General features: G+C 41.9%; 1 protein-coding gene across 21 annotated transcripts in view; it reads right to left on the bottom strand.

Moving 5' to 3' along the window:
- The window catches only part of mical2a (microtubule associated monooxygenase, calponin and LIM domain containing 2a), an 83,931-nt gene that overhangs the window by 13,710 nt on the left and 57,233 nt on the right, over positions 1 to 12,988 (bottom strand). For all 21 annotated transcript variants that reach the window (XR_014029639.1, XR_014029640.1, XR_014029641.1 and 18 more), the window contains exons 14-19: positions 9,183 to 9,289; positions 8,809 to 8,877; positions 8,575 to 8,712; positions 7,864 to 7,977; positions 6,908 to 7,111; positions 4,724 to 4,831 (exon numbers count right to left, since the gene is read on the bottom strand). Coding sequence is in view for 16 of the 21 variants with exons in the window: in XM_081358837.1 (XP_081214963.1) it covers positions 4,724 to 4,831; positions 6,908 to 7,111; positions 7,864 to 7,977; positions 8,575 to 8,712; positions 8,809 to 8,877; positions 9,183 to 9,289 (740 nt within the window). In the remaining 5 variants the exon portion in view is untranslated. The remainder of the gene's footprint in view (positions 1 to 4,723; positions 4,832 to 6,907; positions 7,112 to 7,863; positions 7,978 to 8,574; positions 8,713 to 8,808; positions 8,878 to 9,182; positions 9,290 to 12,988) is intronic.

The following is a 12,988-nucleotide window of genomic DNA, read 5'->3' as shown; positions in this document are numbered from 1 at the left end:
GGAGAGCAGCAATGTATTCTGGGATTGGGTGTGGTGGGGTTAATGTGGAGATGGACTGGAAGGTCAGACAGCAGAGGAGTCAGTCTGTCCAGAACAGAGATAACTTGAACATTCAATATGAACTGAGAAAAATAGATTACAGGGTATTGCACAGAGGTTGCTCTTTAATAGCTCAGGAGGCCTAATGGAGTTCTTAGTTATGTTTTACTGAAAGTAAAGAATTTTATCTCGGATATATCTCCTGAAATTCCATCCTAAAAAACACACACACAAAAAGACATAGTATAAAGCTATAATTAATATGGATAGCAGCTTAGATAATTCAGTCTTGGAGTATGTATTCGTAGTTCGGAGTATTTAATAAGACATGTTTGAGTTCATATTGAGATCTTTGAATTTTAATAACAGACTTTGCTATCTTAATCTGAGCAAAGTCTGAGTGGTTGAGATCTCCTCTAAACTCTAGAGTTGTTATCAATTGCTCACCCTCATGTTGTTCCCATCCAAAAGACTTTTGTTCATCTTCATAACACTAATATTTTTAATAAAAAGTGTGAGATTCATGTCCCTCCAATGAAAATACATTCGACCAAAACTTAGTTGCTGTAGAAAGAAATCTCTCAGGGTCCATTAAAATATATATTCATTTGTGTTTCCAAAATGAATGAAAGTATTATGTCTTTGGGACAACATGAAGGTGAGTAAATGATAACATAATTTTCATTTTACTCTGTGGAAAATATTAAAATTATTCATTCAGATTTAGTTGTTGTTAGAAGGCATGTGACAACTGTTGGACATAAGTTACTCACTATTTTTAATGTTTTAAAGGGGTGGTTTACTGCCTTTTTTCTTAGCTTGATTATGTTTATGGGCTGCAATATAACATGTCTTCGTGTTTCGTTTGTTAAAAAACGCCTTATTTTTCATAAATTTCACCTTTATTGTAAGCCGCTTCCTCCTCTGTCATTCGAACGACCGGTTGACTTCCTGATTCTATGAAACCACTCCCTCAGAAAGAGGCAATGAGCTCAGATTGGTTAGTTCGGCCGGTGTGTTGTAATTGGCTAAACTGCGTCCGGAATCTTCACGCCCATTACCTTTACGGGCGACAGTTGCATGTGCTCCGGTCAAATGTAATGGTGTCAATATTGCCTCATCAGTTTGAGCCAGAATCAGACCCAGAGAGCGGTGATGAAGAGAGTCAAGCAGGACCTCCGCAAACACGGCTCTTACTAAACGTTTCTGAATGGTAATTTATTTTATTTTATTATTATTCTCTCAAAGAATTTCCATACGCTGTTACTTGAAAATGCTACTGCTGTTTGTTAGCTTTTGAGATACGCTTTCCCCCTGATTAAACATTTAATATAACTGAATACATGACTGAGTAATACCGTTTTTTAAAGATATTGTTTTATTGATAGAATGAACAACCGTTTAACTATTCACAAAACTTACCGGTTACTCAGTTTGTCGTTTTCTTTAGGTGTACATGTGATAGCAGCTGAAGTTCGCTGTTGCGATAATTTTTTGAAGTTTGTACACGTTTCTTATACACACAAAATAACATCGAACTAACTAGCTACTATAACCAAACAGCTTTGGCATTGGTTTGCGTTCTTGATCAAATCAAAAAATTACGTCATAAAGTATACATGGAAAATACGTTTACAAAATTTTTACATATACAAATTCGGGTCCAAAATGTTTATACGCATCTGTCATATACTAAAGCCAGCGCTGGCATTTTTTTGCATCCTTGATAAAACTAAAACGTACGTCTTAAATTATACAGGCAAATAAATTTAAAATGATTAAATCTTACTTGCAGGTTGTGGCCTCTGGTTTTAAAGCTGTAACTGCTTCATGTTGGAGTAATAGTTTCTTGTTGAATCCGACATTGAACTCGTGTAGATTCTGGAAGCTGTCTTCCGTAAAATGCGCAGCACAGAGAGCTAAACTACGATTGTAATTGTCAGGAACATAATCAAACTTAAATTTTAACCATTGTTGACGAACTACAGCGTCTGTAGGAAGCCTGAACACAGAAGACCTGACAGCTACAGCTCTCCACTATAACTCCTCCTCTTCGACAGCAGAACATGTTCCGGAGGGAGGGTGGATGTAAATGTATGGGTTAGTTACGTATAAAACCCGGGAAGTATCTCGTTGTAGTCCCATTCGAGTCGTTTTTGTAGGCATTAAACTTCCTGATTTTTAAAAGACAATATCTCTGCTTACGTTGAACTTTCAGCGCAGCAACTTTGCAGATATTGTTCATGCACCAACAGCAACATTACACAGTATTTAAAATGAAAAAAGTGAAATAGCAATCAACCACCCCTTTAAAAGTTAAATACACTCCTGGGCAAAAAAATGGACCAAGGCAAAATATTTAGTGGTCTTTTAATTGTCTCAACCAATTTAATCACAAATCACTAATCAGAAAATTAGCAAGAATTGCACAAATACTGTAGATAAAGTAACTTGGCACGGAATAGCCTTGCCCAACCCACAGACAGCTTTTTACAGGAAAAAGAGTCAGTGTTGTTCCACTCAATGTCAATGGGTTCAAACAGTTCGTGAGTAGTTGAAAAATGTCTCCTAGTTAGTTTGAGTTTAATGTGAGACCATATATTCACTATAGGGTTCAAATCAAGGCCAAACCAAGAGCCTGGTGGACTTTGGTTCTCAAACCACTTCTTGGTTGTCTTTGCAATTTAGGCAGGAGCATTGTCTTGTTGAAAAATAACATCTTATCATTCCTCTTCATATAACAACTTTGCATTTGTGGGAAGCAAGCCCTTCTGCAATATTCTCCTGTACTCCGAAGCATTGAATGACTTTTCACAGTGAAGTAGCTCACCAATACCAGCAGCTAAAAAGGCTCTCCACACTATGACACTCTCCCTTCATGCTTCACTATGGTAGAAATGCATTAATTATTATATTTATGCCAGCAGCCATATCACCCTCTTGCCCACTGAAGCTAAGCAGGGTTGAGCCCGGTCAGTACCTGCATGGGAGACCTCCTGAGAAAACTAGGTTGCTGCTGGAAGAGGTGTTAGTGAGGCCAGCAGGGGGAGCTCACCCTGTGGTCAGTGTGGGTCATAACACCCCATTTGAGTGTTGGGGACACTTTACTGTCAAAGAGCACCGTCCTTCGGATGAGACGTTAAACCGAGGTCATGACTCTTTGTGGTCATTAAAAATCCCATGGCACTTCTTATAAAGAGTAGGGGTGTAACCCCGGTGTCCTGGACAGATTCTGTTCAATGGCCCTTGCCAATCATGGCCTCCTAATAATCTCTATCCATTGAACACTGAACACTGGTGGTGGTGGTTGAGGAGAGACCCCGACATGATTGTAAAGCGCTTTGGGTGTACAGTAGACGTAGTACATATGAAAAGCGCTATATACAGTAAATGCCTCATTCATTCATTCATTTATATATTTTTCAGCAGATTTTTGAAGACACTGCTCTGGAGCATCACCATGCAATTCCATGCAATACACCATGCATTGTGATTCATCACTCCACACACAACTTCTCATATTCTTGTTTGATGTTTGCTAATTTTCTGACCAATAATTTGTGGTTACGACAGTTAAAAGCTTAGTGTTTAGCCATTTTGGGTATGGCCCAGGTATATAGTGTATACTCATATGGTTCATAGAAATTACAAGGGGGAGCATCTGGCCTACACTTAAATGGCAGATAACAAAACCCAGAACAAGCATGATACATGTGAAGCCAGAGAGACGCACACATTCACACGCACACTGAGAGACGTGCTAGCATTATTTCTTGCAGATGCTGCTGATTATTTTCGTTATTTTCATATTTACATTTGATTGGTGGAATTAAAGGTATTACGTAAGTGTTGTTTTCTAATAAAATGGATTAAAATGATGTGTTTATATTTAAAACAGGAAAAAATATCTGTCAGTGGGGTCACTTTATTACCTTAAATAATATATTATTATATAAATATGATGCATTTTCAAATATTACCTTTCATGCAGTGTGTAATATAGCTGTCTGTGAAGTCTGCAAAGTTGTAAAGTCAAAAGTGCACGATGAATAAGGTTATTGTCTCCCAAAAGAAAGGAAATATAATAAATGCACAGAGAATGAGAATGTCTGAATCATCTGTGGACACCTGGACTGATTGTTTCTCCTGATGTGAGCAGTAAAAAAGCAAAAAATCTTCTCTTCCAGTCCGAGAGATCAATTTACATGCTTACAGGAGCCCTGAGCAGCCCAGACCCCTTTATAGAACCAAGAGAGTCATGCGAAAGTCAGCAACCCCATCTTGGTTCTTCTCACATGCTTAAAAAAGCTCATAAAAGAATAGAGAGAAAACATTTATTCCAACAATTTCTTCAAATCCCACCTAATATGTTTTTACTGGCATAGATGCTTTGAGAATTATGATGTCCACTGGCATTCACTGACTTTATTAACTCTTTTCGTTTGAATGTACCGAGCACTAGAGTGTGTCCTCAGTTGACCCACATCTGTTCTGCTAGAGAGATTATTAAACAATTATGGCGGAGCGGGGGTGCAGGGAATTAATTACTCAGATTGCGATGATATCTGCACAGACTGCAGGTGCATGAAATGATGCTCAGTCACTCAGTGATCAGAGGCCAGAACCGCAGGGCATGCAACCGCAGCTGAGTGAGGAAAGCCGACACACGCAGGAACATAGTCACCTGATGCGGAGAGGAGACCTCGCCAGAGAACAGAGCGCTCAAATGCACAGCCTTCTCCTTTATGCTTTTTTTATGAAACTCCCTGGCCTTTTGAGTCTGGGCTTTCCTCTGAGCGAGGCCGGGAGAAAGGAAACAGCAAAAAAGGGGAGAAGAGATTAAAGACTGAGTCTGCGGTGCACAGGAAAATCAGTTGTTAGATTGCTGTCTTACTTATAATTAGGGCTGTCAATAGAATTGCGATTAATATATATATTTTTAATGCCGTTAATCTGATTAATTTGAGTTTGTTGAAATTTCATTCAAACAAACATATTCTGAAACATTTGTATTATATGTGACATTTATATTTCTGTCATGACAACTCTTGGAGTGTTTGGCATGGTAATGGATGTGATGTTGGTATGTTCGGTCTTGCTACGCTGCTGCTGTAGAACGGGAACGGGAGAACGGGATTTGCTACTGCCAGTAATACACACACGACACACTGCTGTGAGCAAGTAAGACATGCTGCTGCTGTACAATATAGCGTACATGATGAATTACCCGTAGCAGATCTATACAGGTGGAGCTGGGGAAGGTGGAGGGTTTCTGAAAGCGTGCTGCAACTGCTACAGCATGTGCTAACCAGGTATTTGAAGGTTGAGCAGCGAGCTCATTGGCTACTGATACAGCAGGAACCAATCAGCTGTGGCCTATATACCCCTTTTCCACCAAGGCAGTGCTGGTGCCGGTTCGGAACCAGTGCCTACTCACGAACCAGTTCTTTGTGTTTCGACAGCCAAAGAACCGGTTCTCGGCCAGGAAAATTGGTTCCAAAGCGGCACCAACTCTTTGCTGGACTAGAACCGTTCTTTTACCATGTCATGCTTACGTCGGGGGCTGGGGGCGGGGTTAATGTCGAACTTCTTCTCGAACGTGACCTCCGTCTATAGTAATCCAGACGAGCAGCACAAATGTGTTCTAAACGTCTTCTTCTGACCCCAATATAGGATCGCAATGCCAGGAGAAACATTTTGCAGAAAGACGATGTAGTCCGCCATTGTAATTGTTATGCTTGAAGTTGGCGTAGCCTATGGCAACGTACACAGTGACGTAACGACGTCGTTCGCTGGGCTCTCTAGTCAGTGGAAAAACAAACAGGTTCTGAGAAGGTTCGCAAGTTGAACCAACTTTGAACCAGCACCAGTTCAGAACCAGTTCTTTTTTGGTGGAAAAGGGGTAATAGAGAATGATGTGATTGCAAGCAAATTGAGTTAAGGACCAATCAGCCTGTGCCATCTAGAGTTTCATGACAGAACTTTGTATTTCATACGTGTGGACTTTTTATTTTTGTTAAAGGTCCCACCTGGAATTCATTTATAAATACATTTTTTATTAAGAAGAACTCATAGCACATTTAAGAAAGAGTCTTTAGAAAGAGGACAGACCAATTTTTAATGCCAAAATAGGTAAATGCATTAACTGGGACGTTCTATAAAATGGGCGCATTTTCTACTTTAAAAAGATGATTTAAATCAATTTCTGTGAGATTTTTAAACATTCTATATAGACATTCTAATGTGCTAATTAATTGCATTGTGCCATTTTAGCCAAAATGTATAAAATTACCTTAATATAGGTTGGAAAATGACTATTACTTTAGAAAAGAGCAGAGTTAATGGTAACAGGGTTGACTGTTTTACACTTTTCCATTTATAGCCTTGCTAATTAAAATAGAATTTAATTTCTATAAACATCCGTTTTTAATAATCAATTCTTGACTGCAAAAAAATCATGGTAATAGGTGGATATTTTAAGATCTGACAAACACAATTTTGTGTTTAAAAGGAGACATTTACTACTGTATAAGACAATAATGTCATTATGAACAGTGTGTTATTTTAATAAGAGATGGTAAGAGGGTTGACACGAAATCTGTGGAAACAACTTCAGGTATTTTAAATAATATATTGTTATTTAAAATAGACAGTGGAATAAAGACAAAATACTAGCTTTTATGTCCATGTTAATGAGGGACAAACGTGGCACCCATTTTGGGGAATGACCCAACTGCATTTCGTAAATGTACTGATTAAATATAATATCTGAGCATGTTTAATTTATATAAAAAGTTGGAACTTTTAACTTTAGGAGCCCTGCTTATAATACAAATATTAGAGCAGACAGAAGATGTTGGTGGGTCACCTGGCTAATCTCATCTTCCACCCTCTGGAGGCGCTGGAGCATTGCTGTCATGGCCAGCACTGCTGAGTGACCCGAGCCTGAGCCGGCTGTGTTCTCTGCCTCTGAGTGTGTGTGAGTGTGTGTGTGAGTCGGGTGAAGTGGTTTCCTCTGTGGATTCAGAGGACTGGAATGAAGCGAGGGGAAGAGAGGAGCCGAGGGTGGAAACTGTGAACACACGGCACATGTGGGCAGCGCTGGATATAGACTGTTGTACTGATAATACACAAACTTATTGGGGAAACTTTGAAGTTTTAAAGAGGACCTATTCTGCTTTTTTACATGTTCAACTTTCTTTAATGTGTAATGTTTCTGTTTGAGCATGAAAAAATGTCTGCAAAGTTACAAACCGCAAAGTCACTCCAAAGGGAGTTATTCTTTATATTACTGTCACTGTTTCTGAATTCCCTGAAACGCCTCCATTGTAGTCTTGACTTTTCTTTCGGGAACGAACACGTCACAATATTCCTCATTTAAATAATTCCCTCCCATGGCATACACCAAAATTAAAGGGGCGTGGCCTGGTTGAATTGCGTTAGTGTGTTGTTGCCATGTTATGCCTGAAGCGGTTGACCAATCACAACTGGTCCAGCTGACCAATCAGAGCACATTGCTCTTTCCAGAAGGAGGGGCTTCATAGAGACAGGAACTAAACAGAGCGTTACTGACAGACTGGGTAAAGAGAGGAGCTGCAACAATGGAGAATATGGGAAAAAATATGTTTTTTAAACATTCAAGCATGAAAGCCTATTTCAGCAGACCCCAAAAAACCCAAAGACTTTGTAAAAAGGGCATAATAGGTCCTCTTTAAAAGGTATAAAAAGACAAATATCACCAAAAACACAGCTTATATAACAGCTAATACCAGGTACTGAATGGTACTTTTTTGGGGGGGTGTAGATTCACTTTGGAGGTTCTACCTGTTTTTTAGGGGGTGGGGGTGGAGGAACTTTCTTCCTGATAATGTTAAAGAGGGGGCTATCAGTCATATCAAGCGATGGAGGTCTTGGAGGCCTCTCACCATTACAGTCAGACTGAGATCATTATACCAGGAGCAGTTTCAGAGAAAGGAAGCCAGGGTCAGAAGCACAGGAAGAAGAAAAGAGAAAGAAGAGATTAACTAGACACAGAAATACTCAGATCAGCCCCAGTAAAGTGATTCTCCAGAGCCAAAGTTTGAGATCACTGTTTAAAAGAATAGTTAACCCCAACATCTTTTATGTCGTTTTAAAAAACTAGGGCTGCACAATATTGGATTTTTTTTTTCTGCAATTAATATGAAAACAACTTCACCGGATGACTTGAATAACTATAAACTTGGGCTAAATATCATGACGCAACATTTCAATGTTTGTGAAAAAGTGCAAAGATTTTAGAGCAAATAAAATTTCATTCTGTTACAAAAATAAATTGTATGGCTTCAGACAGCTTGGAACATATAGAAATCATTATGCTTATAATATCTTAATATCTTCCCGCCTTATAGTCGCATTTGGCAGATTAGAGCTGGATGATAATACAGTTTACATTTGGCAACAATATAAGCAATCATGCATCAGAGATTTGCACTATTGTATATACCGCTTTATGTGAATATAATGTAATGTAATGCAAGGCAAAGCGGTCTTTACCTGTCTGCGAATAGAACAGCTTGCTGTGCTGTCCTCGAATTTTGCTAGAAGTTGATTGGCCATAAACTTGACCTTGTTTTCCTTCAGTACCCGTCCCTCGCTGGATAAAGAAGAACTCTGATTGAAGGATTTGGCTGTCTGGAAGAGAAATTGACCAATCAGAAATCAGTTACAGTTTCCCATGCCCGTAATTCAGTTTAACATTACCATAAACTATCATGCTGTAATACTGACCTCTTCTAAGTAACTGATTTTCCTTCTTCTCTTGTATATTGCATCATCGTCTTCAGACTTTTTTTCATTCTGAGAAGCACAGGAACAGTATATTATACTTTCAAAGATGTTAGAATTGTGATTATTCACATTTCATATCACATTTTTTTATGCCTGACTAATTATAATTTCTCTAAAAAATATATGCAAGTTTTGAAACAATAAGTTACATTTAGATTTCATACTTGTGGACTTCAAAATATATTTTTTTTTTTTAAATAAGAATTTTTTTATCTGCTTTAGCAATTTTAAACTTGATGGCATGAACAAAATAAAGTCCACCAACTGTAAAACTGTAAAAGCGCTTGTAATAGATCAAACCCATTATATACTACCTTTGGTATGCGTTTACGAGGCTGATGTAAACTCAGGGACCTGTAAACAGGTCTGGAAGAATCTGATGGACATTTTTCCTTATTTGCATCACCATCTCGCTTTGAATCTACAATAAACCACATGACAGAAATTTGCATGACATTTGACAATAAACAACTACAACAAGCATTGTAAACAAACACGCATCTCTTTGTAAAATAAAAGCCTCATATTGAAGCTTGATAGAGCCATGCTCATGCTTCTGCTGTATCGCAGGTATGACATTTAACTTGATATAATATGTCATATTTCTGGCCTCCTCCAGTGCGGTGATGTGTAGGGCGGAAACCTGGTCTCAGACAGACATGCATTCCTGACATGACTGTGTGACTGAAGGAATTGTGTTACACAAATGTACTAGTGCGAAAGGCCAGATAAAATGCTCCTCTTTAGAGACGTTTCATGAAAGCACTGTATGTTTCCTTAATGGACACACCTTATGCAAACTCAAACTAGGTGGAAGACATGCTCAAAGTGGGTAAAAGGTTTTGGACCATGGTAAAGGTTGTGTCGATGTGACAATGACTTGACAATGTTTGAAGTGGAATACAAGCCTACTGTATACTACATAGTATACACTGCATATAATAGTATGCTAGACTGTTGTCATATACACTACATATTTAATTCAGCAAGTGCCATCCAATTAACTCCTACTATTAACTAGTTGCTTATTAGCATGCATATTACTAGGATATTGGCTGTTTATTAGTATTATAAAGCACTTATTAATGCCTTATTATGTATGACCATATTCTACATCCCTAATCCTACCCAATACCTAAACTTAACAACTACCTTATTAACTATTAATAAGCAATAATTAGGAGTTCTCTTACGAGAGATACTCTCGTACTGCGTAGAATACGCTAGGGGAAAATCCTTTTCCACGAGAATACTGAAGCCAAAAAATTATCCTTTAATTTTGTATTAATGTAAAACGCGTTGCGGCAGCATACAGACATAGGCGAGGCAGCTCGCGCGCCTATTGGCTGGTCTGCTGGCAACTGCTTAAGCCTATCGAGCGAGACCTAGAGTGACGTCAGACCCAATGAGGGCGCTTCGCGCCCTCTGCGTCACGTCCCGCCGAAACGGGCGTGGCTTAGGTCTATAAATACCGCTCGCAGGCATTATAACTCTGATTTTTCATCCTTCAGCGAAGCAACTCACATCGCTGGATCCGAGAAGAAGCCGCGCTGTTGAAGAAGCACTTCAGCGGGACGAGTCGAGAAGCTGCTGGCCGTGCCGCCTTCATCGCCTTCCTGCTGCGCTATCCGGTGCTGTATCCTTTTCTCTTTTACTATGCCTTGTGTGTGTGCTCGCCACCGCGATACACAGTCTCATTGCACTAAAAGAGCCGGGCGTCTTTTTCAAGACGCCCCTTTCCTGAGGATCACGCAGTTCTCGCGCTCGCTGACGGCGACTGCCCTCACTGAGCTAGGTACTGCCTATGGTGACTCTGAGGACTCACCGGGCATCCTTCTCCGAGACTGCTCCTCCGTCCTTCCAAGCCGCAAAGCTTGCCGGTTCGCCCGCTTGCCTTGCCTGCTTGGGGGATGATACCTGCTCGCCCTCTGTTCGAGCCGCGCAACCGCGCCGTTCACAGGGGATGTCTGGAGCGGACCGTCACGCGTCACTCACCGGCGAAAGGAGAAAAGTGTTTACAGTCCCGTCGAGACCGGACTGAACACATTTCTCGCACACGTCTCAGTTCCCTGATCAGGCGACTGGAAGTGCCTATACTGCAGCAAACGTGCCTGTTTAATACACGCACGCCTGCAAGCAAACGTCGAAGAAAACATGTTGACGCTCTTTCATATGCTCGTGCATCTGAAAGCCTTTGTGTTTCCCCCCTGTGGCTCAGTGGCGGAATCCAAGGTTTTTTCACACGGGAGACCGGTGTTCGAATCCCGGTCTAACGGCAGATAAATTATGCCGCCAATGCTTCGTTCTGTCAGTTCCCTGGAAGGCGACTGCAGACGTGCATTTTGCAGCCGACGAGCGCGTTGTACAACCCGCTCGCCTGCATCCAGACACCGTTTCTATGGTTCCCGTGCGTCACTGGCGAAAGGAGAAAAGTGTTTACAGTCCCGTCAAGACCGGACTGACCTCATTTCTCACACATGTCTCAGTTCCCTGATCAGGCGACTGGAAATGTCTATACTGCAGCAAACGTGCCTGTTTATTATACACGCACGCCTGCAAGCAAATGCCGAAGTAAACATGTTGACGCTCTTTTATATGCTCGTGCATCTGAAAGCTTTTGTGTTTCCCCCCCTGTGGCTCAGTGGCGGAAACCTAGGTTTTGTCACACGGGAGACCGGTGTTCGAATCCCGGTCTAACGGCAGAAAAATTATGCCGCCAATGCTTCGTTCTGTCAGTTCCCTGGAAGGCGACTGCAGACGTGCATTTTGCAGCCGACGAGCGCGTTGTGTAACCCGCTCGCCTGCACCCAGACACCGTTTCTATGGTTCCCGTGCGTCACTGGCGAAAGGAGAAAAGAGTGTTTTAGTCCCGCTGTGGCCGGGCCGATCTCAATCTCTTACACATTTCTCATTCCCCTCTGATATTCAGGCGACTGGAAATGTCTTTATTGCAGTGAGCGAGCCTGTTGTTACACGCACGCCTGCAATCAAACGCCTGATAAAACTCGCGCTGACTGAAATCTTATGTGTCATCCCCTGTGGGCCAGTGGCAGAATCACAGATTTCCGCACGAGAGACCCGTGTTCGATCCCGGGTCTACCGGCAAATAAAATTATGCCGCCAATGCTCGCTCTGTCAGTTCCCTGAAGAGGCGACTGCAGATGTGTATTTTGCAGCCAACGAGTGCGTTGTACAACCCCCTCGCCTGCACCCAAACCTTGCCGCTCGTCCAGTTCCAAGAAATGTGACTGGTCCAGCGTATTTAGCAGCCAACAAGCCGGTTCCATTGCCCGCTTGCCTGCATAAAAAAGCCTTTTTATGGCTACCCAGATAAATCCCTTAAAGAGTGTATTTTCTGGTGTCCCGGCCACGGCCGACGGTGTTTTCATGTGTAGAAAAAATGGCTACTACTCAGTGCCCATTCCTACACACAAACACAGCCCTTCACACAGGGCTTGCGCACATAAAATGGACTCAGATCGATTGCGCTTTAAACGTAGCAAACGTGCACACTACCCAGTGCCCACAAACGCTACTTCCCACATGTCTCACGGTCTCTGTAAATACAGGACCAGTATGCATACGCTCTGCTCACGCGAGCAATGCTGTAAAAGTGGTGTATGTGCCCGCTGCTCTGCGCCCACGCCCACACACAGACATGAAACTAGCCCAGCCCTCCTCCTCTCAGCTAAACACTGCGGAGGAGTCGAGCGCGGGCATTCTGCCCGCTGTTATCAGCGCGCCCCCTGCCTCAGATGTCATGAGCGCGACGCTTATGTCACAGCACGCAAAAGCCGCTGTATCGCGAGCCGATCAGAGCGCGCTTCGCATCCGGCCCCTAGCTACTCGCGCACCTGCGTGGGAAAAGCTTCCCGGGGTTTTCGAGATGGGTGCTGAACATCATAAAGGAGGCTATTCGCTGCAGTTTCGCCGACGCCCTCGCCGCTTCATGGCGAGCGTCGAGACCACGGTAGAATCGAAAGTAGCCCATCTACTTCGAGCCGAAATTTTTAAACTGTTGAGCAAAGGGGCTATAGAACCCCTATCTCAAGCTCAAAGCGAGGGGGGCTTTACAGCAGATACTTCCTGGTGCCCAAAAAAGACGGGGGTCTCAGACCCA

Source organism: Scardinius erythrophthalmus, assembly GCF_964197995.2.
Source record: "Scardinius erythrophthalmus genome assembly, chromosome: 2".
In the NCBI taxonomy this organism is placed as follows: domain Eukaryota; kingdom Metazoa; phylum Chordata; class Actinopteri; order Cypriniformes; family Leuciscidae; genus Scardinius; species Scardinius erythrophthalmus.
The sequence above is the reverse complement of the archived record's forward strand: the minus strand, read 5'-3'. Positions and strand labels throughout refer to the sequence as shown.